The sequence below is a fragment of the Aspergillus sydowii genome (genome assembly GCF_001890705.1).
Source record: "Aspergillus sydowii CBS 593.65 unplaced genomic scaffold ASPSYscaffold_7, whole genome shotgun sequence".
NCBI classification, from domain to species: domain Eukaryota; kingdom Fungi; phylum Ascomycota; class Eurotiomycetes; order Eurotiales; family Aspergillaceae; genus Aspergillus; species Aspergillus sydowii.
In genome coordinates this window covers 319,547-345,325 of record NW_024467865.1, presented here as the reverse complement: position 1 = coordinate 345,325, position 25,779 = coordinate 319,547, and the positions used below count along the sequence as shown (strand labels likewise).

General features: G+C 51.4%; 10 protein-coding genes across 10 annotated transcripts; 5 read left to right on the top strand and 5 right to left on the bottom strand.

The window, feature by feature from the left end:
• Positions 1 to 598: 598 nt before the first annotated feature.
• On the bottom strand, positions 599 to 2,185 carry ASPSYDRAFT_58955 (pyridoxal phosphate-dependent aminotransferase; the record flags this gene model as incomplete). Its single annotated transcript, XM_040849613.1, has 7 exons — positions 599 to 983; positions 1,028 to 1,110; positions 1,161 to 1,369; positions 1,418 to 1,563; positions 1,614 to 1,870; positions 1,941 to 1,982; positions 2,033 to 2,185. The coding sequence occupies 7 exons, from the start codon at positions 2,183 to 2,185 to the stop codon at positions 599 to 601; spliced, it is 1,275 nt and encodes a 424-aa protein (XP_040701221.1).
• A 308-nt stretch (positions 2,186 to 2,493) lies between these two features.
• Positions 2,494 to 4,382, top strand: ASPSYDRAFT_1052929 (HNH endonuclease signature motif containing protein). Its single transcript, XM_040839833.1, has 3 exons — positions 2,494 to 3,032; positions 3,091 to 3,365; positions 3,420 to 4,382. Exons 1-3 carry the CDS (start codon positions 2,801 to 2,803, stop codon positions 4,284 to 4,286), a joined length of 1,374 nt encoding a protein of 457 aa, XP_040701220.1. The 5' UTR covers positions 2,494 to 2,800; the 3' UTR covers positions 4,287 to 4,382.
• Positions 4,383 to 4,478: 96 nt separating this feature from the next.
• ASPSYDRAFT_153947 (DEAD/DEAH box helicase) lies at positions 4,479 to 6,941 on the bottom strand (the record flags this gene model as incomplete). The annotated part of the gene is made up of 1 exon (XM_040842331.1): positions 4,479 to 6,941. One exon carries the CDS (start codon positions 6,939 to 6,941, stop codon positions 4,479 to 4,481), a length of 2,463 nt encoding a protein of 820 aa, XP_040701219.1.
• Positions 6,942 to 9,608: 2,667 nt separating this feature from the next.
• Positions 9,609 to 10,707, top strand: ASPSYDRAFT_90704 (uncharacterized protein; the record flags this gene model as incomplete). Its single annotated transcript, XM_040852377.1, has 4 exons — positions 9,609 to 9,818; positions 9,891 to 10,364; positions 10,421 to 10,433; positions 10,484 to 10,707. 4 exons carry the CDS (start codon positions 9,609 to 9,611, stop codon positions 10,705 to 10,707), a joined length of 921 nt encoding a protein of 306 aa, XP_040701218.1.
• A 572-nt stretch (positions 10,708 to 11,279) lies between these two features.
• On the bottom strand, positions 11,280 to 14,035 carry ASPSYDRAFT_46547 (Zn(II)2Cys6 transcription factor domain-containing protein). The gene has a single exon (XM_040847260.1). The coding sequence runs from the start codon at positions 13,964 to 13,966 to the stop codon at positions 11,522 to 11,524; it is 2,445 nt and encodes an 814-aa protein (XP_040701217.1). The 5' UTR covers positions 13,967 to 14,035; the 3' UTR covers positions 11,280 to 11,521.
• An 88-nt stretch (positions 14,036 to 14,123) lies between these two features.
• Positions 14,124 to 15,827, bottom strand: ASPSYDRAFT_46545 (serine hydrolase domain-containing protein). Its single transcript, XM_040847259.1, has 3 exons — positions 15,146 to 15,827; positions 14,801 to 15,098; positions 14,124 to 14,751 (listed from the first exon to the last, which is right to left on the bottom strand). Exons 1-3 carry the CDS (start codon positions 15,668 to 15,670, stop codon positions 14,336 to 14,338), a joined length of 1,239 nt encoding a protein of 412 aa, XP_040701216.1. The 5' UTR covers positions 15,671 to 15,827; the 3' UTR covers positions 14,124 to 14,335.
• Positions 15,828 to 16,208: 381 nt separating this feature from the next.
• ASPSYDRAFT_154831 (flavin-containing monooxygenase) lies at positions 16,209 to 18,062 on the top strand (the record flags this gene model as incomplete). The annotated part of the gene is made up of 4 exons (XM_040842400.1): positions 16,209 to 16,350; positions 16,400 to 16,773; positions 16,821 to 17,543; positions 17,595 to 18,062. The coding sequence occupies 4 exons, from the start codon at positions 16,209 to 16,211 to the stop codon at positions 18,060 to 18,062; spliced, it is 1,707 nt and encodes a 568-aa protein (XP_040701215.1).
• Positions 18,044 to 19,578, top strand: ASPSYDRAFT_1052671 (uncharacterized protein). The gene has a single exon (XM_040839832.1). It carries the CDS (start codon positions 18,511 to 18,513, stop codon positions 19,405 to 19,407), a length of 897 nt encoding a protein of 298 aa, XP_040701214.1. The 5' UTR covers positions 18,044 to 18,510; the 3' UTR covers positions 19,408 to 19,578.
• Positions 19,579 to 20,394: 816 nt separating this feature from the next.
• ASPSYDRAFT_133441 (uncharacterized protein) lies at positions 20,395 to 21,308 on the top strand. The gene is made up of 3 exons (XM_040840636.1): positions 20,395 to 20,771; positions 20,852 to 20,928; positions 20,995 to 21,308. The coding sequence occupies exons 1-3, from the start codon at positions 20,458 to 20,460 to the stop codon at positions 21,012 to 21,014; spliced, it is 411 nt and encodes a 136-aa protein (XP_040701213.1). The 5' UTR covers positions 20,395 to 20,457; the 3' UTR covers positions 21,015 to 21,308.
• A 1,964-nt stretch (positions 21,309 to 23,272) lies between these two features.
• Positions 23,273 to 24,085, bottom strand: ASPSYDRAFT_154482 (alpha/beta hydrolase family esterase; the record flags this gene model as incomplete). The annotated part of the gene is made up of 1 exon (XM_040842378.1): positions 23,273 to 24,085. The coding sequence occupies one exon, from the start codon at positions 24,083 to 24,085 to the stop codon at positions 23,273 to 23,275; it is 813 nt and encodes a 270-aa protein (XP_040701212.1).
• Positions 24,086 to 25,779: the final 1,694 nt, after the last annotated feature.

Below are 25,779 nucleotides of genomic sequence, written 5' to 3'. Positions count from 1 at the left end.
TTCAGTCAATCTGCTTTATCTTTGTTCGCATTCTCTTTTGTCTCCTCGTTCCTTTTTAAGAGATTGAATTACTATTCCACCAAGCGACAGACTTTAGGGTTATCTAATTATATCAGCCTGCTTAAGTAAGATTCATGCTAGGACTAATTTATACTTATAGAAACCATGTAGTAGATTTACTATATATAGAAGCTAAATACAGGGAGTAGATATAGTAACAGCTCTATAGAAAGTCTAGATATATAGATATAGTTTCTCTACTACTTTAGCGTGTCTTATACTCCACGCGGAATGAAGTGCGGGGCTTATCAGATTATCAGGCTGCAGCGTTACCGTATATCAGTGAGGTGGTGAAAGATTATAACGGGCGTATTTGGTGATCTCCGATCCGGGGTGGCCTGACTGGCCTGACTCATATCGGAGTTATAGTCGGAGAAGTTACGCGGTATTTGAAAACCTTCACAAATGCTGAATCAATATCGCAGTTGCAGATACTGCTCGGAGATATACAAGGTTCAAGTGTCAGAATACCTCGGCGAGATTTTTAGGCACTTTGATACGATTTGCACCTTCGACGTATATATTCTAAAATCACACATTATGTGTTGCTTATAACACCCAATATCCTCTTCAACCCCTCATCCAGCACCTCCCGTGGATGAGCCATAACAATCCGAAACCAACCCGACTCCTCAGCAGCAGAAGTCGCACCAGACGTAAGATAAACTTTTTCAGCACGCAGTCGACGCAAGATCGTCTCGTCGTCTTGCCCCTTAATCACATTGCCGAGTCTCATCCACACAAACAGAGCCGCATTTGACTGTTCATACGGGATGCCGTGCTCTTGGAGAAAACTGGTTACGTGCTGGTAACTCCGCGATAGTCGGCTCCGGTATTCGGAGATAAAAGTATCGAGGAATGAATCATTACTCAGGAGAGATGCGACGATGGTGTCGGCTACGCTGGATGGGAAGTTCATGAGACTGGATTGTTAGGTCGACCTTATCAATGGTTTTAGGAGACTTACGAGATGCTTTCGCATGCGTTGAGGAAGTTTTTGTTCGCTTGGCTGATTAAAACGCCAATCCGGAGACCGGTTGCGCCAAAGTCCTGCATAATTAATTAATTTCATGGGCCAGCGAGTTAAGATGTTATCTGACCTTGCTTAATCCCCAAACGGCATGAACCCTGCGTGGATCAATGAGATTCTCTGTGTTGATAGCGATGACAGAGGTGAACGGTGTGGGATGTTTCATCTCTGGATTATCCCAGATGGAGATCCCGTACAGCTCGTCGGATATCAGATGCAGGTCGAGTTTCTGGCAGAGATTCATGTACGCCTTTAGGACATCTTCCGAGTAACACCGGCCTGTGACTCATGTTAGATCCCCGAGTACATAGTGTCAGAGAGGCCTACCCAGCGGATTATTCGGCGAGCATAACAGGATCGCTTTGATTCTTTTCCCTTCGTTCTTCACTTGGATAAATGCCGCTTCGAATCTGTCAACTGCCTCTAGTCCCATCGGGTCGATACCCTGCAGTGAGACATCGTGAATATTAACACTACATGACTTGTTAGCTAGCGCCGGCCGTGTGGCAGATGTATTCACTACCCAGCTCGATTACCAAAGATGGTCCGGAAGGTGGTCCAATACGGCCGTCCAACAAGGATATAGTCCCCCGGATCGCACAACCCCCAACCACAATTCTCAAGTGCGTTACTCGCCCCAGAGGTAATGCACAGATGTTCCGGAAGCAAGGGGGTGAACGGCCTGAAATGCCGATTGAGGAAATGGCAGACACTAGCCTTGAGCTTCTTGGAGCCAGAGAATCCGTCGCCGTATGTCAAGGCATGGCTTTCAACTGGAGGCTAACGTTGCAAGTACTATGTCAGTCGAGCTGGTCAAAGTAAGCTTGACAGTGATTGAGATATGACGAACCTGGGAGTTAATGAATTGTTTCATCTCGGTTTGCATCAAGGCCTGGGCATGTAAGTAGGCAACTTAATTCCAGTTTAAAGATAGGACCGTACATTCTCTGCCAGACCAAGATTGACTATCCCATCGGGATTCAATTCCGGATCCCAGAGATTGTTCAAGACGTCGAAGAAGACAGGAACCTTGGGCTCGAGAGAGCGACCTCGAGCTGAAATCGTGTCGCTAGGAGAGTTCTCCGGTTGGACCATGTTCACGGATTTGAATGTATGACTCAGAATATTTGTAGAGGCAGACGTTGGGAGGTCGGGCAAGATATATATCCACCGGGCCCACTATGGAAACCCAATCCGTGACCGGGCTATATCTCTGATGTGATGTCCGGGTCTCAATGTCGCTTGAGGTTGGCAGAAATTGGAGTTCGAACCATGGTCGCGAATGTTCAAATTGGACTATGTACTCAGTGTATCAACAAATCTTTCTGTACAGAAACACTGTCGTTCGTGGGTATTGTTGACATAATCGGAGGCTCCAACGAGTGACATCATGCTAAGCGAGTCCACGTGACCGCTGCGTCCCACAGCGTCAGCCCACCAACCACTCAACTCTCACAATTTTCCTCGCCCGTTCCTGATCGACGCCAGACACCCCACAGTCAATCGTTCTCTGTACACTGTACACCGTAGCGACTAGCGACGAAAAGCGAATCGAACCCACAGACATAGTTGTTTTGTCCAGCCTCTGCCCCTTTTTTTCGAGTCTCCTGGACTTCATCTTTCTCTCTACCTTTTTTCCCCCCCCCCCCCCGTCCTAACCTTACCTACCCGTAGCGAGGGAGCCTTACGGTTCACTCGCGTTTTGTCTGAATGGAACCTACCGCGTATGAGGAGGTTGGGGATGCCCGGCGTGCAGAACTGATTGTCGAGCTGAGTAAGATCGTAGGGGAAGGCAGGCATTTTGACGCCGGCTTGTGGGCCTGTGTCTGGTTATCGGATGTGGAGAAACTACAGGCACTCGTTCGCCTGTTTTCTGACTCGGACAAGTTGATGCGAAAGATTACATTCAGGGATAAAGATTGGGCAAGGGTCTTGAGGACATGTAAGTTTGGCACCTTACTGCTGACGTCTTATTGTTCTGACAATGGTGCTTTTACTAGGGGCCGCACGCGATCATTCAGTGCAAAGCAAGAAGCGGAAGTCCGAAGCCGGGGCTTCAGAGGACCTCGGAAGCATCAGAAAGAGCTCGAGCCGAGCGAAACCAGGTCCAGCCGAAGATGTGGCCATGGTCGCTCCATCCGACGCCCGTAGTTCAATTGAGAAATCCACCCCTGCAGCCCGCGCCACCCCCGCCACCCCCGGCACGCCAATAACCCCGACAGAGGGGAGTTCTGAGGCAAGACGATACATTCGTTCGGCCGCCAAGGTGCAAAAGGTACGTCCATTAAGTATGCTTTCCTCATATTCTGGCGTTATTAACACGGTACAGTGTAGAGTCCGGGACAGCAATCTCTGTCTCTTGACGGAGACATGGAACTGTACCGAGGTTGCCCACATCTACCCGTTTTCACTGGGTACAAAGGCCGGATCAGACGAGCACGAGGAATTCTGGGAGCGCCTCTCATATTTTTGGTCTACTGAAAGAATCGAGAGATGGCAAAAGGCCATTTTTGGCAACGAGGGTACCGAGATTCTTGAGAATTTGATGTGCTTAGCGCCAACTGTCCACGCGCTCTGGGGTACATGCAGATTCGCGATAAAGCCCATTAATCTGTCCGACGACAAGAAGGTCCTCAAGGTCCAATTTTTCTGGTTATCGGTGGGGAAGTATACCCCGCGCAACCCGCAAGCCCCGCCAACCGCGCCCACCAATACATTCAGCTCTGCCGAGGGTACCGGGCTAATTCACAAGCTTAGCACCCAGGCCCCACAGTTGATCAGGTCTGGCGACATGATGATCTTCAGAACTGATGATCCTGAGAACTTTCCACTTCCTAGTATTGAGCTCTTGGACATGCAGTGGGCGCTGCACAGGGCCACTGCACTTAGTGGCGCGGCCGAGGTGACGGACGAGGACTTTGACGCAGATGATGGCCTGGGCCTGGCACCGCCGATCTCTGTGGACGAGGGTGCTGCGATGATACTGTCGAAACTGGAGCGAGAGGAGGGAGACGACGAGTACGAGGAGGAGAATGAGGAGGAGGATGACAAGGGCCAGGCCGCGCAAGAGGAGTTTGCGGTGGAGTCGACCACTACGGCCGCTGCGAGCTGGGGAGAATGTTCCCTTGGCGACAAACAAGGGCAAACAGCGCCAGGAGAGTGCAGAGCCCAGCCCCCTCGGCCTTCGGGCTCGTGATCCGAATGTATCTTGAGCGGTTGTGGTCCCTTACAGCGGCGCATTGAAATTTGTTAGATGTACGAATAGCGAATTAATGATGAACGCGAAATGTATTTGACTATGAGGATCTCAACTGTTGAAAGCTAGTTTGGAGTCCATAGATCATGCCCCTAGTCTCTATCTACGATCCTAGCTGAGACGATGTTCCGTTTAGGCCCTGACTAGGAATCCAGGTATCTCCTTGGTATACTCAACAAGAACAGCCGTCATGGCCGGTGAATCTTTTTTGACCCTGATTGAGGATGCCCAGCCCCAGCTGCCGACGAAATACTGGAAGTGCTTGTGCCGAGAGGTCATCACGTTGACGCGCTTTCGCGATCGCAGAAACCCAACACAATTGGCGTTCCGCGCAAAGGTAACTATGACGGCGTCTGCTTCTGAGCCCTGGGAGGCGTCCACAGTCTGGATGCGGGGGATGGCGTTAGCATTGGGATACAAATCGCCCAGTAGCTTCGAGCATCTTGCCACCTGCGCTTTGTACGGCGACATTATAAGCACGTCTCGGACACCGGCTGCTCTCAAAGCGGCCGCAAGGCTTAGGGCAAGCTTGGCTTCACTATCGTTACTAAGCGAGCCACTGGAATCAGTCGATGTTGTGCCACGGATGTCAAGAAACGCGGCGGTCCGTTTAACGGTCCACCGCTGCGACCCTATGCTAACCCTAAGCCCACCGAGTTCCTGGAGTCGCCCTTCCCAGGGCGAGCTGCCGTGGGGTGTCTGCACCTTGCCGTCGTAGAAGATGCGTGACGTGGGACGATAGAGAAGCCCGTGCGTCCGGTACTGCGTATCCAACATCGTGCTTGGGTACTTTGCGTCGATCAACCTTTCGAAGAGTGGAGTGCCCCATGCCCGGCTGCCTGCTGAGGTGAATACTGGCGGAGAGAGCTGCTTGTGGTCGCCCACGAGCAGGACACGAGAGGCACAGTCTGCCCTTGTGATGACATAATATACCTCAGGGTCACGGTAAAAGCTTGCTTCATCGAATATTAGATATTCGGGGCGGAACTTCCGATTTACCATTTGAGGTACATTAAGTGGTGTGGTCACTATCACATCGCAGTTCTTCATGACCGCCTCCATGAGCAGTTCCTTCTGGGATCTATAGTTCTTTGACCCAGACTGGCCAGCAGTGACCCTCCCAGAATGGCGAATCTGGGCGACGCCGTTGCGGAAGTCGCTATACTCTGGTCTGTTCCCCGCAAATTCAAGGCATCGGCCCATGTTGTCGTGTGGGGAGTCCTTGCCTGCAAACAGGCGCGCTTCAGAGTCACCACGAGAGCGCAACCGAAGGAACCGCGCAGGCAGATTGTGGGCAGTGGTGAACTGGGCCATCTGGCTGATCAGGGCCTCTCCGGCAGCATGTGTGGGCACCACAATCGCCACTCGCGCCGATCCAGGTCCGCCAGGAGGTACAACCTGAGTCAGGAATAAGGAAGTCGCGACGACTGTCCTTGTCTTGCCAGTGCCGGGGGGTCCCACGACGGTAGCGAACCTGTGCTGCAATATCTGCATCATGGCGCGTACCTGGGTAGCGTTCATGGACCATGCTGCGGGAACTCTGTGTATTGTCTCGTTGTCTAGGAAGCTCGCCCTGTACTCGGTGTCGATCTTGCGGACTCCAGGAATACATATAGCCGACAGGGGCAGAGTCTCCCTCTGTTGCGACACTGTACTCGCGCTACCTTGCGTCTGGCTTTCAAAGTCACGGCACGCCTGATCGAAGCTGTCCCCACCGATCCTTTCACGAAGTTTTTCTGTGGCTAATAGCATGCTTTCGGCCACCACCGGGTTCGAGGTCGGGTGCACCTCTACATCCTCCTCAGATACCTGGGAGGCAATATGCGCAGGAACGCTATTGCACAGCATGGCGTGGATGGGAGCAGCTACCAGAGCACCCCATTTGGGGGACGGCTCCGTGACTTCTGCAAGCCAGTCCGTGGGGTCACCCTTCACGTTTGGGATGAAGTACTTGGCAGCGTTTCCACGAGCGAACCACTTGGTGCCCTTCAGGACTAGTGTGCATCCACGATATAGTCGGAATGGCCGTTCGTCGGCGGGCCATATTCCCAAGAGCATGCGGCCATTTAGTGCAACAGCGTGTATACGACAGCCCTGCTTGACCAGTAGCTTGTGTTCCGCATCGGCCTCGGCAATGACTGCCTCCTCGTTGTCGGCGATGTATCGGGCTTCTTCCTCGACCAGGGCTCCGGTACCTTGCAAGGCCGCAACAATTGTTGCCGAATGATGTACCCAAGCGTCGCCACCGGGGATGGTACATTCGAAGCTGAGAATAGTATCAACCCCGACGGGGATACTGGCCAGTGGGTACTCCGAGACATCTACACTGCTCAGCGCAGTGTCCGCCCTACTGGAGACCCGGCAATTCTTGGTAATCCGGCACGAATACACAACCCTTTCTCTACGGATCATCAGTGAGAGGCATTCGAGAGGTTGGATTGCGGTTTCCAATATCCAGTATGACCGGCAGTGCCCTTCGTCCGACGAGTCACCCTGGCGGATCCTGATGGTGTTCGCGTCTAAAAAAACATGCATGGGTGGCTCAAGCTGCACATTCTGCAAGTACCGGGCTGGGTACACTGGGGAAAATCGCATCCATGTCACTGCGAGCTTCAGCGACATGCGTTTCTTTTTGGAGGGAGCCATATCGAGGAGATCTTGATGGAAGGGTCAGTCATCTTTGCAAATGGGCTGTGATGTGAAACCAGCTGATGCAGAGCCATTCCGGGCACAACTCACCTGTCAAGTTAACGCACTTTGTAGGCCCAAATATTCGGATTTGTGTCAGCAACTGTCGCGAAGATATTGAGATGGGTGACCAGGGATACAGCTGCTGCCGTATGCCTTGACCAAAACGATGTAAAAATTCAACAGGCAGGCTGGTCGAAGGGGGGTTAAATAATCGACTTGTATCGAGGGTAAGGAGGATAGGAACACCGGGGATAGTCGATCAGGTATAGACGGCGGCTTCGTGTCAACAACTGCGGCGAAGAAATCAAGATGGGCAGGCAGGCATACAGCAGCAGCTGTATGCCTTGACCAAAACGAGGCAGAACTTCAACAGGTAGGCTGGTCGAAGGGGGGTAATTAAACGACTTGTACCGAGGGCAAAGAGGATGGGAAAAGCGCGAATAGTCGATCAGCTATAGACGGTAGTTTTGTGTTAACAGCTGCTGCGAGCAAGTCGAGATGGCAGGCAGGCATACAACAGCAGCCGTATGCCTTGACTGAAATGAGGTAAATCTTCAGCTGGCTGGCTGGTAGAAAGAGGGTAAGAATCGACTAGGAAGATGAGATGCAGACGGTGCGTTCAAGCAGACGGGTTGCTGGGCTTTCGGATCACAGACGGAAACAATATCAGATAAGAGAGGGAACGTGCAGTGGTGGAGAGTGGAAGAGGAGGAGAGTGGGAGATTGAGAACAACAGGGTATTATAAAGGAGGATGGGTTGGGACGGAATAACACAACAGAGTGGGTATTGAGGTGAATATGCTGCTCAACGACACCAGGATCGATCGGCTGAACGCTTCATTTTGTTCCCAATAAAAAATCACTTCTGCTTGAGAGATATACCACAATTATAGACAACAGTCACCCACGTCGTGTTAGAAGCTGTCTCGTAGCCATACCCATACCATTGACTGAGGGATAAACAACAAAGGCTGGCTTATACAAATTCACAACATCGAGAGTGACTGGAGACTGCGTCTATACCAACCCCACTAATCGACACCCCTAGGAACCCTGGCCTCAACCTCAACCTCAACCGCCATCCCCGGACTGATGACTCGGCATAACCTTTCTGAACTGCACCTCCATAATATTAAAGCTCAGCGCGAGGCTAATATGGTAGCTCCGAACCGAAAACACATCCTCCCACCCTCGCATATTCGTGCCTACGTCCTGGAACGCTTTTACGATTTGTGTTCGAACGTCCTGCGTGCAGATTTCTCCTTTGTTGCCCCGTCCGCCTTGCCCGGAGAATTTTGTGATGTTGCCTATGCGGACAGTGTGGGCTTTGTTGTTTGTGACGCCCACGCCGAGTAGTTGTACTAGGTGAGGCCGGAGTAGAAGAGAACCAAGCACATTACCCCTGATCGCCAGTGGCGATGGAAAGTGTAATAAGTTGAGTTCAGGGAAAACTTAACGGTGTGGGGTATCTTGAGTTTCAGGGGTGATGTGTATAGAGGCAATGTCGAGGTTAAATATTAGCAGTTCACACCGCAGTTACTGAAAAGACCGGGCACCAGGGCCTGATTGCAATATACCGAATCTAATAGGTACAGCGGCTGCTTAAGTCTTTCTGGCGAATGGGAAAAAAGATGTCAAACTACGGCACCATCTTATCTCTGGGCATGGAGATGGCCCTCATACCACCTAGGGTAGGGATTCCCCGCAGACGGTCTCGTTTCTTTGGCTAAAGGTTTGACTTTCCAAAATTTGTCACTTGCCCAAGTAGATATTTTGTCTGTCTGAACCGGCCTGGACTCGCGTTTCGACCCGGGTCGGTGCGAACGAAATGGTTGCGTTTTAGGGCTCGGGGCGGCTGCCTTGGCAGTGATATCTCATCACGATGATAGCTGGGAGCCGTATAAGTTAAAAAAATGTTCCGTGAGCGTCAGAGATGCTGAGGACTGGATATTCAGCCTCGTACCAGGAATCGCATTGTGGGGGGCTACCAGAAGCACGCAGTCACCCCCTACAGATGCATAGCAGCGCTTGCCACAGCTGCCCTTCCAGCATGATTAGATCTCTCTTGTGGTATGTGAGTAAATGCGACGTGAGCATAGGTAGATTATGCTTTACAGTATTCTGAGTCACCGAAGTATATATCTGAAGAGCCACCCGTCGTGGTCACAGGTTCTGCCGGGGCCAGGGACACAGAATCCAGGAACAGCTGAGGCAGATACGAGCAGACCACTACCATATGGATGGAATGATTGGCCAGGAAGTGGCATGTTCCTGGTGCCTTAACCTTTCAGACATCAAGTCGTTGGTTCTGATGCACTCTGACGCAAGTACCTGAGGATGAGGCAGTTTCCCTTTGCTAAAGTATATGCTTTCTTATCGATTCTCTCTTCTCTCTCTCTCTCTCTCTCCCTTCTTCATCGCTCTTACTCTCTCTCACTATCTCTGACTCTCTGAATATCTTGCTCTGTTTCTCTCTATTTTTCCTCTATCTTCTTCATTCTCTCTTGTTCTTTCTCTTTCTACTCTGACCTTCGCTTTGCAAAACCACGTACATAAAACTGTAGCATCGAAATGTCTTTTTTCCCAGAAGTTTACGATGCCTACCGCAGAGGCATACTCCAGGCCATCTTCAACAGAATCGTCCCAGAGGATCCTCTCTTCTGGGCCTTTGCATTAATCGCCAATATCAACATGCGCTTGTCCCTATTGAACATGAGCGTCGAGGAGCAAAATGTCATAGGCGATCCAACCACCTGGACTGAGGTATTGAAGACTTATAAGGTCACTATTACAATACATACTCTAAGGCTTAAAAACACCTACTAACAAGATCCAGGGATAACCGATGGGAAGGTGCAATGGAACTCGCCCCTGGTCCAGGAAAGAGATAACCACACCTGCCTGCTCACCGGTTCTACCGGTCCAAGGGTTGAAGCAGTTCGCATCGGCCACTTTTCTCCGGGTATGGCAATAATACCCCTAGAAGACCCAACCATGGACAGATTCTGGGAGCGCATGAGCACACTGTTCACTGTATGCCGGGTACAGCGGTGGAAAACGGCAGTTGCAAACGCCGAGGACAGTAGTGGAATCCTCCAGAACATGCTCCGCCTCTCCGAGCCCGCGCGCAGACTCTGGAAGGAGGGCGCGTTCGCCCTGAAGCCGCTCGACAGTCCCGAACCAACGGCGACAAGTCTTTCTGTCGAGTTTCATTGGATTGGGTGGCGCCCCAATGCAGACTTGACGGAGTGCCCACCGCTCTATAATCATCGGACTCGTCAGTATATTCGCTCGGGGGATATCTTCATTATTTGCACGGACGACCCGGTTCGCAAGCCCCTGCCGTCTCTGGAGATATTGAATATGCAATGGGTCCTGACTAGGGTCGTGGGCCTGGTGAGAGCGGCACTTGGAGAGAGAGCAGAATTCTTACCTCGATACCACAGACGACGCCGGCACCGAAGGTGGAATAGATGAAGTGAACCAGGCTGTGTACGAGGAAGAGTCTCAGGATGGCGAAGTTGGCTGGGGAACCGTGGTCGAGATGCTCCACGCCGCTGATGATGAACCCTTCAGCGATGAGCGTATGTTCACTATGGTTGGACTATACGACGCTGGGCAGAACTTCGATGCATTTGTTAATTATTCCGGGATCGTGGGAGGTCCCTGAGGCTATCTTGGGGAATGACTCATGAACATTTGCATGCGGAGTTTGGGTTATCCATATTTAAACGGTTCAGCACCGAGTACATGTCGGATGGAGGTCTGGAGGGTGTCAACTTGGAACCTTGAAGATGGAGGATTATGTTTATATTGGAACAGGGACTTGGACTTTGTCTTTTGGGATACTTGTTTTATATGTTGTATGTTTTTATCTCTGTTTGCCAGCTTCCTTCAAAGCCGTCCCTGTCGTTGTTTCTTTTTCTTTTCTTTCCTTTTCTGTTCTTTCGATACCCTGTATTAATGATAGGAAAAAGTTGGCAACACCATCTGCTATCTTAACGTCAGTCCGCTTATTCTACCTACACTCCATGGGTCATATCTTAGGCGCAGCCGGCTCTCCAACCACTTTGCAGCATTTACGCAATACAAGAGTGACTAACAATATGAGCACCTGGTATGCGTCATAAATTGCGGCTGATTGATTAGAATTTCGATTCCTTTCCTTAACTCACAGAGACCGGTACGGAATATGTGGAACTGCGGTTACTCAGTCCGCGTGTGTACTCGAGCCTTGACGCTGCTGGTTACAGATCCAAGAGAACGCAGGAGTTGCAAGAATAACACTATTACCAAGAGAATAAGCAGAAATATTCATTGCCTTGTATCCCTGCATTGCTTATGAACGGTAATTAATAATTGCTACAGCTTGTTAACATTAAGATAACTGTGCAGGCTAATGTCGAATTTAATACTGTATTATAGCACAGAGAGCAGAACACCGCACCATCCACCCCAGATAAAACATAGACCTAATACTGTAATCATACCCCATGCCTCAACCTCGCCAATGCCCCCGAAAGCGTCTCTGCAATTTTCCTCGCCATATCCGACTTCTTCCCCAGCAGCCACAACCCCTTAATACAATCCTCGGCCTGCTCGACATTGCGCGCAAAGCTATCACTATCCTGGACAAACAATCCTCCGGGGAAACGACACAATTCCTCTGCGGCATCTAGAAAGATGACGCACGCCTTCGTGAACGCCCGAATTGGAATCATAGTCCACGGCTCGGTGAGCAGTGTCCCCTCATTCACCGCGTGGTGGAAGTCAGGCATCTGCGGGACAGCACCGAGGGAGGAATCCATTGTTGCGGGCGTAGCGACGCGTGCGAGATCTGCTAGTTCGCCGGAACTGTGTTTTCGGATACGAGCCGCTATCTGTTCTTCTATCCGGTGTAAAGTGGTGTCTGGCGCGCCTAGGTCATTCTCGTGGACGAAATCTAGTAGATCGGCGAATAGCAATGTCCCGAGATGCCAATGCGCGGAGATACATACGAACCAGCCCTGGATCCGTTGCGGGACGGTATTATAGTCGGATACCATCTCGGCGAAGAATGCGCCGTGTGTCTTGTTCCAGTGTTTGTAGAGGGATATTGTGCTGTGGATGATGTCTTCGATTATGGTTGAGTCTGCGCCTTTCCGCACGGCGTTTTGGAGGTACGAGACGTGTCGGAAGAGGAGGACTTTTGCGGGGGCGGATTTTGTGATGTCTTCGGCGGCTTCGGAGTATGTGCACGGCCAATGCGTTTGAGTGGTTTTGTCGAGGCCGCCGGGGACGAAGAGGTCCATGTCCCAGCGGGACTGAAGTTGGGTCTTACTTTGAGTTTGTGGTGGTGGTCGTCGTGGTGTTGTGGTTGGTTCAGCTTCGTGCTGGCACTCTTCGTCTTGGATAACCACCGGCCGCTCGTTCATGGACGCCGAGACGGTGTCGAACATTATGGCCAGCCAATATAGGAGACTAATTGACGCTCGATCCTCAGGATCCATAGATGTACTGACTTCTTTACTCCTGCGCAGTCCTGCCTCGACCGCATCGCATCGGTATTTCAGTGTGTGCATCTTCCGCGCCGCTCGTTCGATGTGTACCGGTGGTCCGTCTTTTTGTAGTATGTCACGGACCCGTGATAATGCCGTGCTTGATTGGGACTGTTGTCCTTGTTCCTCCCCGTTGTTGGATGTATTCTCCTGGTCAGACTCCCAAGGCCGCTGTGTCAGGGCGAAGATGAGCTCCGCACAAACAACTTGGTATGACTCGACATCGGCGACCTCCTGTAATGCACGCCGTGCTTGATCCCAAAAATGATTCTGAAGTACGCGGTCGAATTCGGTCGTGCTGCCGTTACTGCACGAGTCGACGAATGTATTGGTGTATTTCTCGCGGTGTCGCTGGCTACCCTGAGCCCACTGCGTCGCGAACGCCATAATTGAAAGATGCAGGGCTTTGGACGCGGATCGCTCTTCGGACTTGGTCATGCTGACTAGTTTGCATGATTGCGCGACGCGGTCGAGTTTTATCGTCCGCTGGTAGATCCGATTCGACCAGGACGACCCCCATTCCGGGACTGCTTTTGCGGTATTTCCCTGCCAGCCGCGCTTATAAGGGCAGGTTTGCTCGGTTAGCCAGCAGGAGAGGTTGTGTTCGAGGACGTCGTGGTAGATCTGGAGGAGGTTTGCTGAGGTTAAATGCGAGTTTGATGCGGAGATCATCTGCTGGTCGATGGAAAAGGGGGAGAGCGAGTTTGTGCGCGCGCTTGTCTGAGCTGGTGATTTCTGCGCGAATGACATCCAGCTAATGTCGCTTGGCCTTCTTGAACCGCTGGACGACGCATACTGTACTGTGTTATAGGTAAGTGGGGTTTGCCATGACTGGTGGCTAGGGGTTGGGTCTAGCCCGAGATCTGGAAGCTGAGTTGAGTCAGGGACATTGCAGAAATCTAGCTGCACATTTGGCACGCAGTGAGCTGGCGTTAGAGCATCGAAGGCTTCTGTTTGTTCTTCCTGTACTGCGTGCTGGGGATCGTTGAAAACTGGATCAAGGGATAGCAGGTCGTAGCTCAGCAACGGCCCAGACGCAGCAGGGTTGCAGTTCCAGCCTAGCAAGTCCTCAGCCGGATTGAATTCGAGCAGATTATCCAGGGAACTGACGTCTCCCTGGACCTGAGGCTGATCGGCCATCCATGGCAGGATTTCCCTGGTCAAGATATCCAGATGGGGCTGCTGACGCGATGGTTTCATGCTCGATTGCGCACGCGACCGGGCCCATTCGGTCGTACAGCGCTTCTTGGTCCTGGCGCAGTAGGAGCATGGTGAGCGCTGACCAGTGGTGGCATCGCAGGCGCGTTTGGACTTCCGGCACTGGTCGCACGAGTGGTTCTGGCGGCGGGCTCGGGGGGCGTGAGTCTGGGTGGGGTGTTTCTGGACAGACATGCCGACGCCGACGAAGGTCAACTTGGATCGGGATGGATGGGGTGAATCGGGAGGAGAAACCGATGAGGACCGACGAAGACGCCGTGGTGGTGAAGAGGGGGACTCGAGATCTGCTGGCGGCAGCCACCCCGGATTCCCCGCAGTTCCTGTGCTGGACAGCGGCGTCTGATTGGCTGGCCAGATCGCGCTCTCCCCTATTTTGGTATGAAAAGTACACATCAGATTATACCAATCAGATCTCAGTTGTAATATTCGCAACTAATTCCATAATTGAGAGACACTAGTAGTCTTTATCGCACCAGATCCATACTTTGTCTTCACTCGACTTATCACAGCGATTACACTACGAGAATTAAACGAGAGTTAATGCTAAGCCAGCGCCTTGTAAATCTCCGCCTCAATCGTCGCCCAAAGCCCCAGAACCGGCATATCGACAAAAGGCAGAATCTGCGTACAGACCATCCCAGCAACGCCCTTCTCCCGATCCGCCCACCACCACAGATTCGCCAGGCCAGCCCAGTGTCCAGTCGACGTAGACCGCCCCGTTCCACCCCCATTAGACAGCATAAAAGTCAGTCCCCACCCTTGCGGCGGGTTTCCAGGAACAGGATACAGCTCTGGAATGGGGTTTGTTAGGTCTGGCTTTGCGGCCGGGATGCTCTGCCGGCTGTAGTTTGGGAAATGGGGGATTTGGTTAGAGAACATCTTCTCGACGGTGGATTTGTTGAGGAGTTTGGTTCCTGTTTTGGGGCATGTTCCGTCGTTGAGCAGGACTGAAAGGATTTCTGGACCGGTCAGTGTTTGCATGGTTGCTCAGATAGATAACGAACGTACTGCAGTAATCTTGCGGTTTGGCATACATTCCTGCGCCTCCGCTGTTGAACACCCTGTTCACTTCGTCCTTCTTGTTCAGATCGACAACCAGTGGTGTCCGCAGGAGATGGTCGCGGGGTCTGAGTTTTCCGTCTGCGTCTCTGGCATTCATGTATGCCATTCGCTGCCTCATATCCTCGCGTGGAATCATAGACATGTCCTTGATGCCGAGGCGCTGGAAGACATTCTTCTGCAGGTACTCGTTCAGTTTCAGGCCGGTTGCTCGTTCCAGAGCAACTCCCGCCCAGTCAATACCAACCTGCTACATTAGCATATTTTAAGCTTAAACTAGACAAGGAGACATACACCATATTCCCAGCCTTCACCTGGCTGGAACAGCAGAGGAAGTTTGACATCCTCAATTCGCCCAGAGAACTCATCCACACCAGCTGGATAGGACCATTCCCGCAATCGATCATTGAAGAACGTATATCCAAACCCGGCTGTATGCGTCAGCAGCATGCGGAGGGTAATCGCCTTGTTCTTGTCCACAAGACTCCCATCCTGCTGCAGAACCTGGAACGTTTTCAGCTCAGGACACAGACTCTCCGTTTGAGTCCCGTCGTCTAGTTTGAGAACGCCCTGTTCGACGAGCTGCATGCATGCAACACCGACGAGCATCTTGGTGCACGAGGCAATCCAGAAGATATTATCTAGCGTCATGGGCTCTTTTGACCCAGCGCCGCGTTTTCCGGCTGAGTGGGCGAATAGCTCCTCGCCATTCTTATCCACAACGACGACGGTCGTGCCTGGAATACCAGAGACAGGATCCTCGCAGGCCTTGTCTACGACACCGCGAAGATGCGACGTGACTTGTTCGGTGAGAGGCATGTTCGAAACAGAAAATGACAACAAAAATCGTGAACTCGATATCAGTCAACCGGCGAAAGATACGGACGGTCTATTTAACGGTCCGCCGCAGATCCTCCAGACGTTCCCAACCCCGCGATTCCAGCGCCAACACCAACCCCTCGGTCTGGCCAGTCGTGTCAGCCAGCAGCCTGTCAGACTGCCAGCCTGGACCAGCAATCGCATGGATGGATGATTTGCGGGGCTGCGGTTCCGCATGCCGCGGATCCGCTGCGGACTGCGGATTGCGAGTGTAACCCAATCAGATACTGCGATTTAAATGTCTATCGTGCGGGGGATGCATGCGAGCGGGGGGCGATCCTGAGATTGGTAGACAGCTGCGTGGCTATACTATGAGTGTGACTGTAGTAGACGGGGTTGAGACAGGGTTGAGACGCAGACGGGGATGTTGTGTAGCAGGACGCAATATAAATAGGGCGGTGTTGTCGCTGAATTGCGTGGCTTTGAAATAGTTATTCAAGTTGTACATTGACTAAGATACCATATTAAACAATTCAACATGGGCAGTCTAGGAGATACCCTGCCCCCGGCTAGGAAGTATAACACCGAACTCACGGACTACTCTATCGCCCACGGAGACAAAACAGGTCCTTATGCTGAGAACCTCGAGGTTGATGCCCTGGTTGTCGGTGCCGGGTTTGGTATGCCATCCCACCCCAAGTCCGCTGAGTATAGACTAACTAATGATAGCCGGCATATTCATGCTCAAAACCCTGCGCGACCGCGGCCTCAGAACCGTCATTTTCGAAGCCGGTAACGACACCGGCGGTACCTGGCGCTGGAACTGCTACCCCGGTGCAGGCGTGGACTCGGAGGTGCCCGAGTACGAGTTCAGCTGGCCCGAGGTCTACAATACGTGGAACTGGCCGAACAACTATCCCGACTACAGAAACCTAAGGGATTACTTTGACCATGTGGATAAGGTGATCGGAGTCAAGAAGGACTGTGCGTTTAACACGGTTGTTGTTGGGGCGCAGTTTGACACGGACGCTGGCAGGTGGAATGTGAATACGGCTGATGGGAGGGTGACTAGGGCTAAGTATCTTGTTCTGGGGACTGGATTTGTACGCTCCACCTATCCATATTCAGTTACGATACTAATATATCGCAGGCAGCTAAACGGTATATCCCCCCCTGGCCCGGCATGGACAAATTCAAAGGAACAGTGCACCACTCCTCCTTCTGGCCCGACACCGAAGTCCCCGTCACCAACAAACGGTGCGCAATAATCGGCACCGGCGCCTCCGGCGTCCAAATCACACAAGCCTGGGGTCCTGTGGCCGGGGATCTGAAAGTCTTCCAGCGCACCCCGAACCTCGCCGTCCCCATGCGCAAACGCGATCTCACCGTCGAAGAACAAGAAAGGATTAAACCTTACTACCCCGAGCTCTTCCGGTACCGCGAGACCAGTTTCGCGGGGTTCATGTATGACTGGCATGAGAAGAATACCTTTGACGACTCCCCCGAGGAGCGCGAAGCATTCTATGAATCTGTCTGGAAGGACGGCGGGTTCCGGTACTGGGTTGCCGTGTACAAGGACAACTTGTTCAACCCGGAAGCGAACAAAGAGTCATACAAGTTCTGGGCGAAGAAGACGCGAGCGCGCATTGGGGATCCGAAACTGCGTGAGCAGCTGGCGCCGTGGGAGATGCCGCATTATTTTGGCATTAAGAGGCCCTGCCTCGAGCTGAACTACTACGAGCAGTTTAATCGCGAGAATGTGCATCTGGTGAATATCAAGGATAATCCGATCAAGGAGTTTACGGAGACGGGCATCTTGCTGGAGAATGGGGAGCATCATGAGCTTGATGTTGTTGCGGTTGCGACGGGTTTTGTGAGTTCCTCTTCTTTCCTTATAATAGGTTAAAGTCACTAACTTATAAAGGACGTGGTTACTGGTGTAATGACCCAGCTCGGCCTCAAGAGCATCGACGGCGCCGAACTCGAGAAGGAATGGATCCCAGGCGCAAAGACATACCTGGGCACATCCGTCAGCGGATATCCCAACATGTTCCACATCTACGGTCCTCATGGCCCAACGCTTCTCAGTAACGGACCTACATCTGTAGCCGTGCAGGGCCGGTGGATCGCGGACGCGATTGCCAAGATGGAGGCGAACAGGGTCAAGTATATCAACCCGAAGCTTGAGGCGGCGGATAAGTGGAAGAAGCACGTTGTGGAGCTGAATGACCGCACGCTGTTCCCGACGACGAGGTCAACGTATATGGGCGGGAGTATTCCAGGCAAGGTGTATGAGCCAGTGTGTTATTCTGGTGGCATTCCGGCGTATGCCGTTGAGATTCGGAAGGCGTTGGATAACTGGGAGGAGGGCTTCGATGTTGTCAAGGCTTGAACAGTTCCTTATGTATTGTCGTCTGTTATTCCGATATTGCAACCAGAAGACATTCTCATTACTCGCCGCTTAGTGCCGTGAGTCAGCTACGTGACGAGACGTGAAATATTGCCCGGAACCTATCTCGGCTGTAGACTAAAGGATGGCGAGGCAGCCGAGCGCATCCGATTTGGCCCCATTTTGGTTACCTTGAAGCTATTCCCAGCACAGTAAAGTGGCCCAGACTCGCGTGAAAAATGGACCCAGCCAGATCCTTCGATCTGCTCTGATTCGCCCTGGATGAATCTTGATTCACGGACCCAGGGACAAGTAAGACATCCTAAGCGAATTTGATAAGGCTCATGGCTCCTTTTCTTCTTAGTCCCCAGGTTTAAATAGGCCGGCGTTCCCGTTGAATTTGAATATTCCTCCAAGTTCTTGCCACCCTTATTTCCCTCCACTCGCTATCATGATGACTCCTTTTTGGGCGTCTATCGCCCTGTTAATTCCAGCAGTTTTCGCTGAATCCACGACAACTGCTACATCCACCACTTCTGCTGCCGCCACACCAAGCTGCACAGCTTCCCTCACCACCCGCCTATGCGACTACGAGAAACCCGGCCCAAGTTTCGCCGTTGCCAGCAGCGGCAGAGAGCACTGCTGGGGTTACTGCGACTCCCATCCTCCCTGCGACTTTGTCATCTTCGCCGAGGGCAACCCTTACCTCGGCACCGGCACCTGCTGGCTGTATCCAGGCGAATCCTTCGATGAGAGCAAAGGTGCGACAACCGGCTGCTCCAATCCCTACCTCTACGTCTACGACAAGCCGGAGTGTACTGGCGGAACCCCAACCACTACCTCCGGCGCCTGTACCGCCACCGAGACCCCCTCCGCTGTTGCTTCCGTCTGTGGGTATCCGACGCCCCCAGGGGGCTGTTGGGACTCCTGCAGTGCCAGCACCGGCGCGACAAACTGCTTGAGTCAATGTGCAGAGGCCGATTCCTGTAGCTATGTCGTCTTCAACCCGCATAATGATGGCAACTCGCCATATGCCTCGGGATCTTGCTGGATGTATTCGAACGGCACATTCGACGCTGGGTCTGCGTCTGAATGTAGCGGCGACCCAGAGCAGTTTGTTTATGAAAACCCATGCCCGAAGCCGTCAGCATCGGCGTCTGCGTCGGCGTCTTCCTCGTCCTCCTCCTCTTCAACGTCCGCGACGGACGGCTCCGGTGATACTGCTGTTGCAGCCAGTGCGGCAGAGTCATCGCCTACTGGCGAGAATTCTGCGTCTCACGGGTTCTCAATTACCGGTATGAATATTTTGGCTATGGCCGTGGCTGTGCTAGTATGGCAGGCCGCTTAATTACATTTTTGTACTTATTGGTTGTTTGTCCGCTAGCCAGGTTATTGAATACGATGTAATATATCTTAGCGAATTCTGCATGAGGCTACTTGTTTTGTCACTCGCTACTGTAGATCGATGAATGTCCTTCTTACTACCCTCATATCCATCACTGCACGGAACCGGCGCTCTCACATTCCTTACCAACTTAGATAGGGTCCTTTCTATTAGATCTCGGAGAGAGTTATGTCCATCTCGGGTGGAAAACTGCAGGATTTCAATCCGTAAGACTCTACTTATTATTGAAGCAGCCAACGCGCCCTAGCACTCGTATTGACGAACGCCTCAATATCTGCAATCTATTCAAGGATTGCAGTCGTCACGAGACCTGAGGTGGTGACATGTGGTGCTCAGGCGGAGTAGGGATATATTGCATACATACAAACCCCGAAGAAAGGTCCAATAAACACGCAGCAATGGAGGCAAAGATTTACATGGATCACTAAACGTGCCAATAGCAACCGCCCACGATTTCCACTGTAGGAACACCGACCCCATATCCATCCAACAATTCCTCCGTGCGTCCCCACCGCATTCGGTCGAACACGAAGAGGCTTTGCGGACGCCCCGAGTCTTGCAGATCAATACGAATAAGCTTGTCTAGATTAGGACCTTGGGGTGATGACCGGGTCCGGGGTTATCATCCTTTACGTCCTGATTTGAGGCTGGGTAATGCATCTTAACCGACGGTATACAAACTCGGCGTAGCCCTGTAAATGGCGGATCATACGGCTTCACTTTGCATGCCAACTCAACGACGTCGCGCAACGCCCATCAGCCCCAATACTGTCCTTCGCGGAATACACCCAAAACAGGATAGAATGGAAAGTTGTGTGTGGAGTCGGCTGGAAGCGTTGAGTATGCGATGTTGTTCATCAGTACCCTCAAGACGAAAGTATATAAAGGCCTTTCTTCCCTGCAGGAACCTCTATTCTCATCATCAACATTCCAGTCTCCAAGAAGATCTAAGCAAAGCACAAGCAAACCATCCGGCTCTACTTTCCAAACAAAATGAAGTTTCAACTCGCAACAGTCCTAACCCTCCTCCTCCCCCTGGCCCTAGCCATGCCTGCCCCGGAGGCTGAGCCCGAAAACCCTATGCCCGTCCCCGAGCTCATCGACGATGGACCCCAAGACACCAGCCCACAGGCGCTCGGTCTCGAAAAGCGCTCCACCGTCAGATGCAAGATCGTCAAGAGCAGCTCGGCTTCCGTCAACTGTCGCACTGGGCCTGGGTTCTCTTACCCCGTGCTTGCCCGGGCGGTTACGGGCTCGACGCACAGCTTTTACTGCTATAAGAGTGGGGACTGTTATAATGGGAACTGGTTAGTGTTTGCCCTGCTTTCTATTCTACAAGTCCACTCCCTTGTGAAGGTGCCGGTTGGATTGGTTGACTGTGCAATAGTACCTGGGACCGAGCTATATACAATGGTCAGTACTGCTATATTAATGGGTATTACACCGATAACAAGTGTACTGTTGGTGAGTGTCCGTCCTTTACCGTTCCTGGTCGTTTTTGGTTGGTTCAATGCTAATAGCAGACCGAAGCTGCTCTTGGAGCGTGCTAGGTGCAGGGCTTTGGGGCCTGTATGCGCTGCTTCTTATCTCGGGATAAGTTCGCCCTAGGATTTTGCTGCGTATCTCGTCGAATGCAGTCCATTCGGGGGCATATAGTGCTGGTATGGGGTGATGGTGAGAGGTAGCCACACGGGGATAGGGATGGGGATGATATTTGTTGACAGTGAGATGTGAGGTGGTGGTTTCTGGTGGGACTGGGATGCGGCAGGGAAACTGTCTTATAGTTTCTAATTACGCTCGTTCAATATATCATTGCCATTGGTAATATGATCCTAGGTTACTTGTAGGGCTCCTAGCTTCAGGCTAAAAGAGATTTTATAGCGAGGTTCAATATGCTTACTACCTAGGTATATATATCACAAGAAAAATAGACCTCGCACTGCGGGTAGCCATTAACCGAAAGTGAAATGAAATAGAATTAATAAAAACACCTAATATCGCAGGAATGATCGAGTGATCTTCATGAGGAAATGTTAGGTCCGGGGATGCAAGCTTACCCTTTTTGGCAATTATTGTGGGTTTCCCGGAGGAAATATATAAAGTCCCCCTCCTCTCCTGAAATCAGGAAATGTCAACCACTTTAACTACGGAACAGTGAATATAATTATAGTGCATATACCACATTTTTAATCAGTCTGGGTCATTGATCCTGGTCTAAAAGTGAGTAACTGGCAACAGCTCTTTATAGAGTAGAAGGCCCATAGATACAGTAACCCCCCACGTAGTCTAATTTACAGACTGAATTAAGCTAACCAGGCCAAATATAAGGTAGTATTAAAGTAAGTATTAAGCTTACTACTAGATCCGTGGAGCAGCTCCAGACGCTGCGAAATCTTTGCAATAAGATAGATTTTAAGAGTACAGTAGTGTTAGGATCAACACCCTTGATAGTGTGACTTTTTATAATAATATTCATATAGCATGTTCTCGTCTATGTTATAGAATACAGGACTACCGGGTGGTATACCTCCAGACGAGGATCTAAAGTGCTGCGGAAAAATCTGATACTGCTGAGAATTCTGCGCCTGCAGGCCTTGAGCTTACCGGGATGAACCTCTTGACTATAGGCGTGGCTGTATTAGTATCGCGGGGGCTTTGATGGTATTGTTGTATATATTCGCCGTTTGTTCAGCACGCAGGCCGTCGGACGCTATATAATAAATATAATATTATATATCACTTCACAGATAAAAAACAGAAGAAGAACCCCGCCTAGCACGTGCTCGATTACGACTTTAGTGATAATCTTTAGATATCTTATTATATATCTAACTTTCTCCATTACAGTATTTTCGTACTTAAAAAGGAAAGAAGAACAAAAACATACAACAGCTGGGATTCGCATGTGGTCACCCACCATACTACTAACCAGCCGGCGTGTGGCTTAAGTACGGCTGAGCGGACGGGAAGCCCTGTTTTCCACACCCTGTGGTCGTATGTACTGGCTGCAACTGAACAGGGGGATATATAGTAGGAAGTCACGTCCTAATGTCAGCACCGGCTGGCGAGCCGTGTACCATCAAGCTTATGCCCACTGGTTACAGGGGCCTACCACCTACGAGTTTCCTTTCGCAATCCACTGGCTATCAATATCATGGCCTTCTGGACATTTTCGGCAATAAGGTGACATTACCAGATAAGAGCTCATCCGGACACATAGATAGATGTCTTCCATGTAGCAGCACTCGGCTAACCACGCTGCCGCAGATGAGCAAGCCCCGTTCTTGGAATCATGTATCGAATGTCGGGTCGGTTCGCGCTTGAGCTGCAGATGTCAAATTATCCACGGGGGCTTCTCTGCCGAGGATACAAAAAGGGAGGGGAATATTGAGTACCTCTAAGAAGTAGTCAAATCCGACCTCGACGTGAGTCTAGACTCGCTGGATGAGAATTCAAATACGCTGTACTTATAAATTTTACACTGGGTAGTTGAACAGTGCTATATAGAAGCTTGAAACTAAGTTAGGTACTACAAAATGAATGTTTATACCCATTTCTCGCGTACAGAAGCGGGGGATCCAACACGGGCCGAAAGAAGCATTCGTGCCATTTCACGTACTCTTTCTATTTAAAATGGTAGACCAGCGTTGGTCTGCAGATTCTATTCGATCTAGAAGAATAGATTCCTTACGATCCTGAGTCTCTGGCTATTTAGTGGTAGATTTGCACTTGGTTACAAAGAGATGCGTGGTTTGTATATGACAACTGTACATATTCTTGTAGCTGCTTGCACAGGCGCATGCTAGCTTCAAGCAGCCATGAAAAACTCCCAAGTAGCGTCCGGCGCAAGCGGGTTTCCAACACCAAGAGGGGCCGCATCATGCCCTCCATCATACGCAACAAACGAAACCGGCCGCGAGCATCCAGTGAAATCGGTCCGAACTGAACCTGCACTGCCAGCATCGGGCCGACCAATATCAGTCGGGCTACACCCGTTATTGGCCGCAAACTGCTGCGCCAATGTGACCCCTCCATCAAATGGGAGGACCGGGTCATTAATGCCATGGATACCGAGATAGGCAATGGGGTCCTCGCCACCGTCACAGCCGCTAATAACTCCACCGCTCAACACACTAACAGCTCTGAATTCGTTCGCCCGCGCACAGGCAAGGGCATAGCTCATGCCGCCACCCCAGCTGAAACCTGTTGAGAAGCGCGAACTTTGGTCCACGCAAAGGTCGCCCTCGACTTGCTCGATGATAGCATCGATAAGGGCCACGTCCTCGCCGTTGGGGTTGGCCCAGCCTGCGTCCCTGCCGTTAGGGGCGACCAGAATCGCGCTACCCTGAGCACGAGTTTCCAGGCCGTACCAGGGCTCGACGCTCTGGCCATCGACAACGGAGTTCATGTTGCCTCCGCGCCAATGTAGGCCGAAAACAAGGTGATGGGGCTTGGCTGGGTCGTAGTTATCCGGGATCTTGAGGATGTACTCGCGGTCGTTGATATACTGCACGCCGCTGGCGAGGGTCGGCTGCTTCCCGCAGCCTGGGGAGTTAGCTGCATGGACTGAAGTAACAAGACTCAGTGCCAGAGCAGCAGGGAGGAGCATGAATTGGACCATGGTTGAAACAGGACAAATATCTGGTACTGTAAAAGAGAGCAGTGTGGACGAGCTGGTTTGGTGTTGACAGTCTGGATACTGAGGGAGCGGGCTGCTGGCTCTATTTGTATGGTGCCAATTGCCGTGGAATGGCCTGGTTGGCATCACGGATCCAGGGCCTCTTCCATTCTGATAACGGAGCCTTAGATGGGAGGTGTTTCAGAAAGAGTAGCTTTCAACATTCTCAACCATGTCCTCCTAGAACCTGACCTGTTAAAAGAGATGTGCAGAGGCCCGTGGAGGACCTGGGTAGGATCATCGCCCTGCGGAGAAAGTGGGTATCCTTGTTACAGGCTAATGTTGCCCTGTCAAAGGGGATGCAGACCTCCTCCTGAAGAGAAGTAAACGTCACACCGCACAGTGAGCGGCAAGTGTTCGAGTTCGCAGAGGTAGGGGCCGTGGTCAAATTCGTTTGAATCGGCAGCTATGCAGGGTCTCAGGGCGCCTTCGAGCTTCCCATGTCTTCAATGGCAGGTCAGGTTATTCTGTGTTGCCGCCTAGCCCACGCCGTGAAACTTCCGTGGGGCAACGATATTGATTCAGCCTGTATCACTGTCCAGAGGCCAAAGCTCCATCGGCAGTTGAGGACATACTTCACTTCCGAGGCAGACCCTTGCCAGCCAAGTCTCCGCTAGCTTCTGACACAAGCCCGTCTTGGCACTTCCCGCGGGAATGAAGCCGATACTTTTCCCCATCATATTCTATGCGTTTGGGCTTTACGGTCTCAGTTAGTATACTCCTAACCTGGCTCAAGACCTTGTAGACAGAGCCAGAACATGGCAACGGCCACCTTTGTGTTCCTATGTGGTATGATCAAGGGTTTTCTATTGTTCATCTGCTTTACAGCGCTTTTATGACTTTATTCAAACTGCCATTCACGTTACTGCGCCGGCGCTCCTCACTCCTACATGATTTAGCCTGACCCGGGTCCTTCCTAGTTATAGGGTAGAAGGTGGTCATCACTCGAGCTGGGGGTCCCGTCCCTGGTGGGGAAGCTGCAGACTACAAGGTTTAATGGCCGTTAGAGGGTCCGGTGTACAGGCAATATGGTTACTTCCGTTTCCCTTGTTGAGAGAATGATTACTTTCCGTGGGTCGCAGAAGCGTCTCACATATTAGCTACAAGCAGCCCGAAATAGTCTCCAGTCCCTTCAATTATCTATGCAGACGATACTGGCAGTTATAGGGAACCAACCAGAGGTCCTTAAGCCGCGCCCACTGGCTTAGGGCTGTACTGGCGGACCGCTTGGTGTCCACAGCTAGAATGATGGAAAATCCCGCAGCGCATGAAATCTGATACAAAACCAATGAAGGCAGTTCCAGGCGGCAGGAGGTACATTAAAAAATCTAGTGAATATTTCTCTCATACGGAAGCAGAGAAGCCGTAGAAAGCGAATGGTGCCGATACTAAACAGGATGACCATGGGGCAAGCTGGCTGGCATTAGATGCACACATATGTCTTCTGTATGGTACCGCTGGATAAAGAAAAGACAAACCCCTTGAGTGTCAGAAAGCGAACGAAAGCTCACGACAATCCAACCGGTAAAACGATCTCGTATAGCGGCCCCACTTCAACAAAGTGCCAGGAGAAATCAATAAACCCTCTTTCTCAAAACTAAAGGTTAGATATCTAATGAATTAGTATTTTGCCTTTC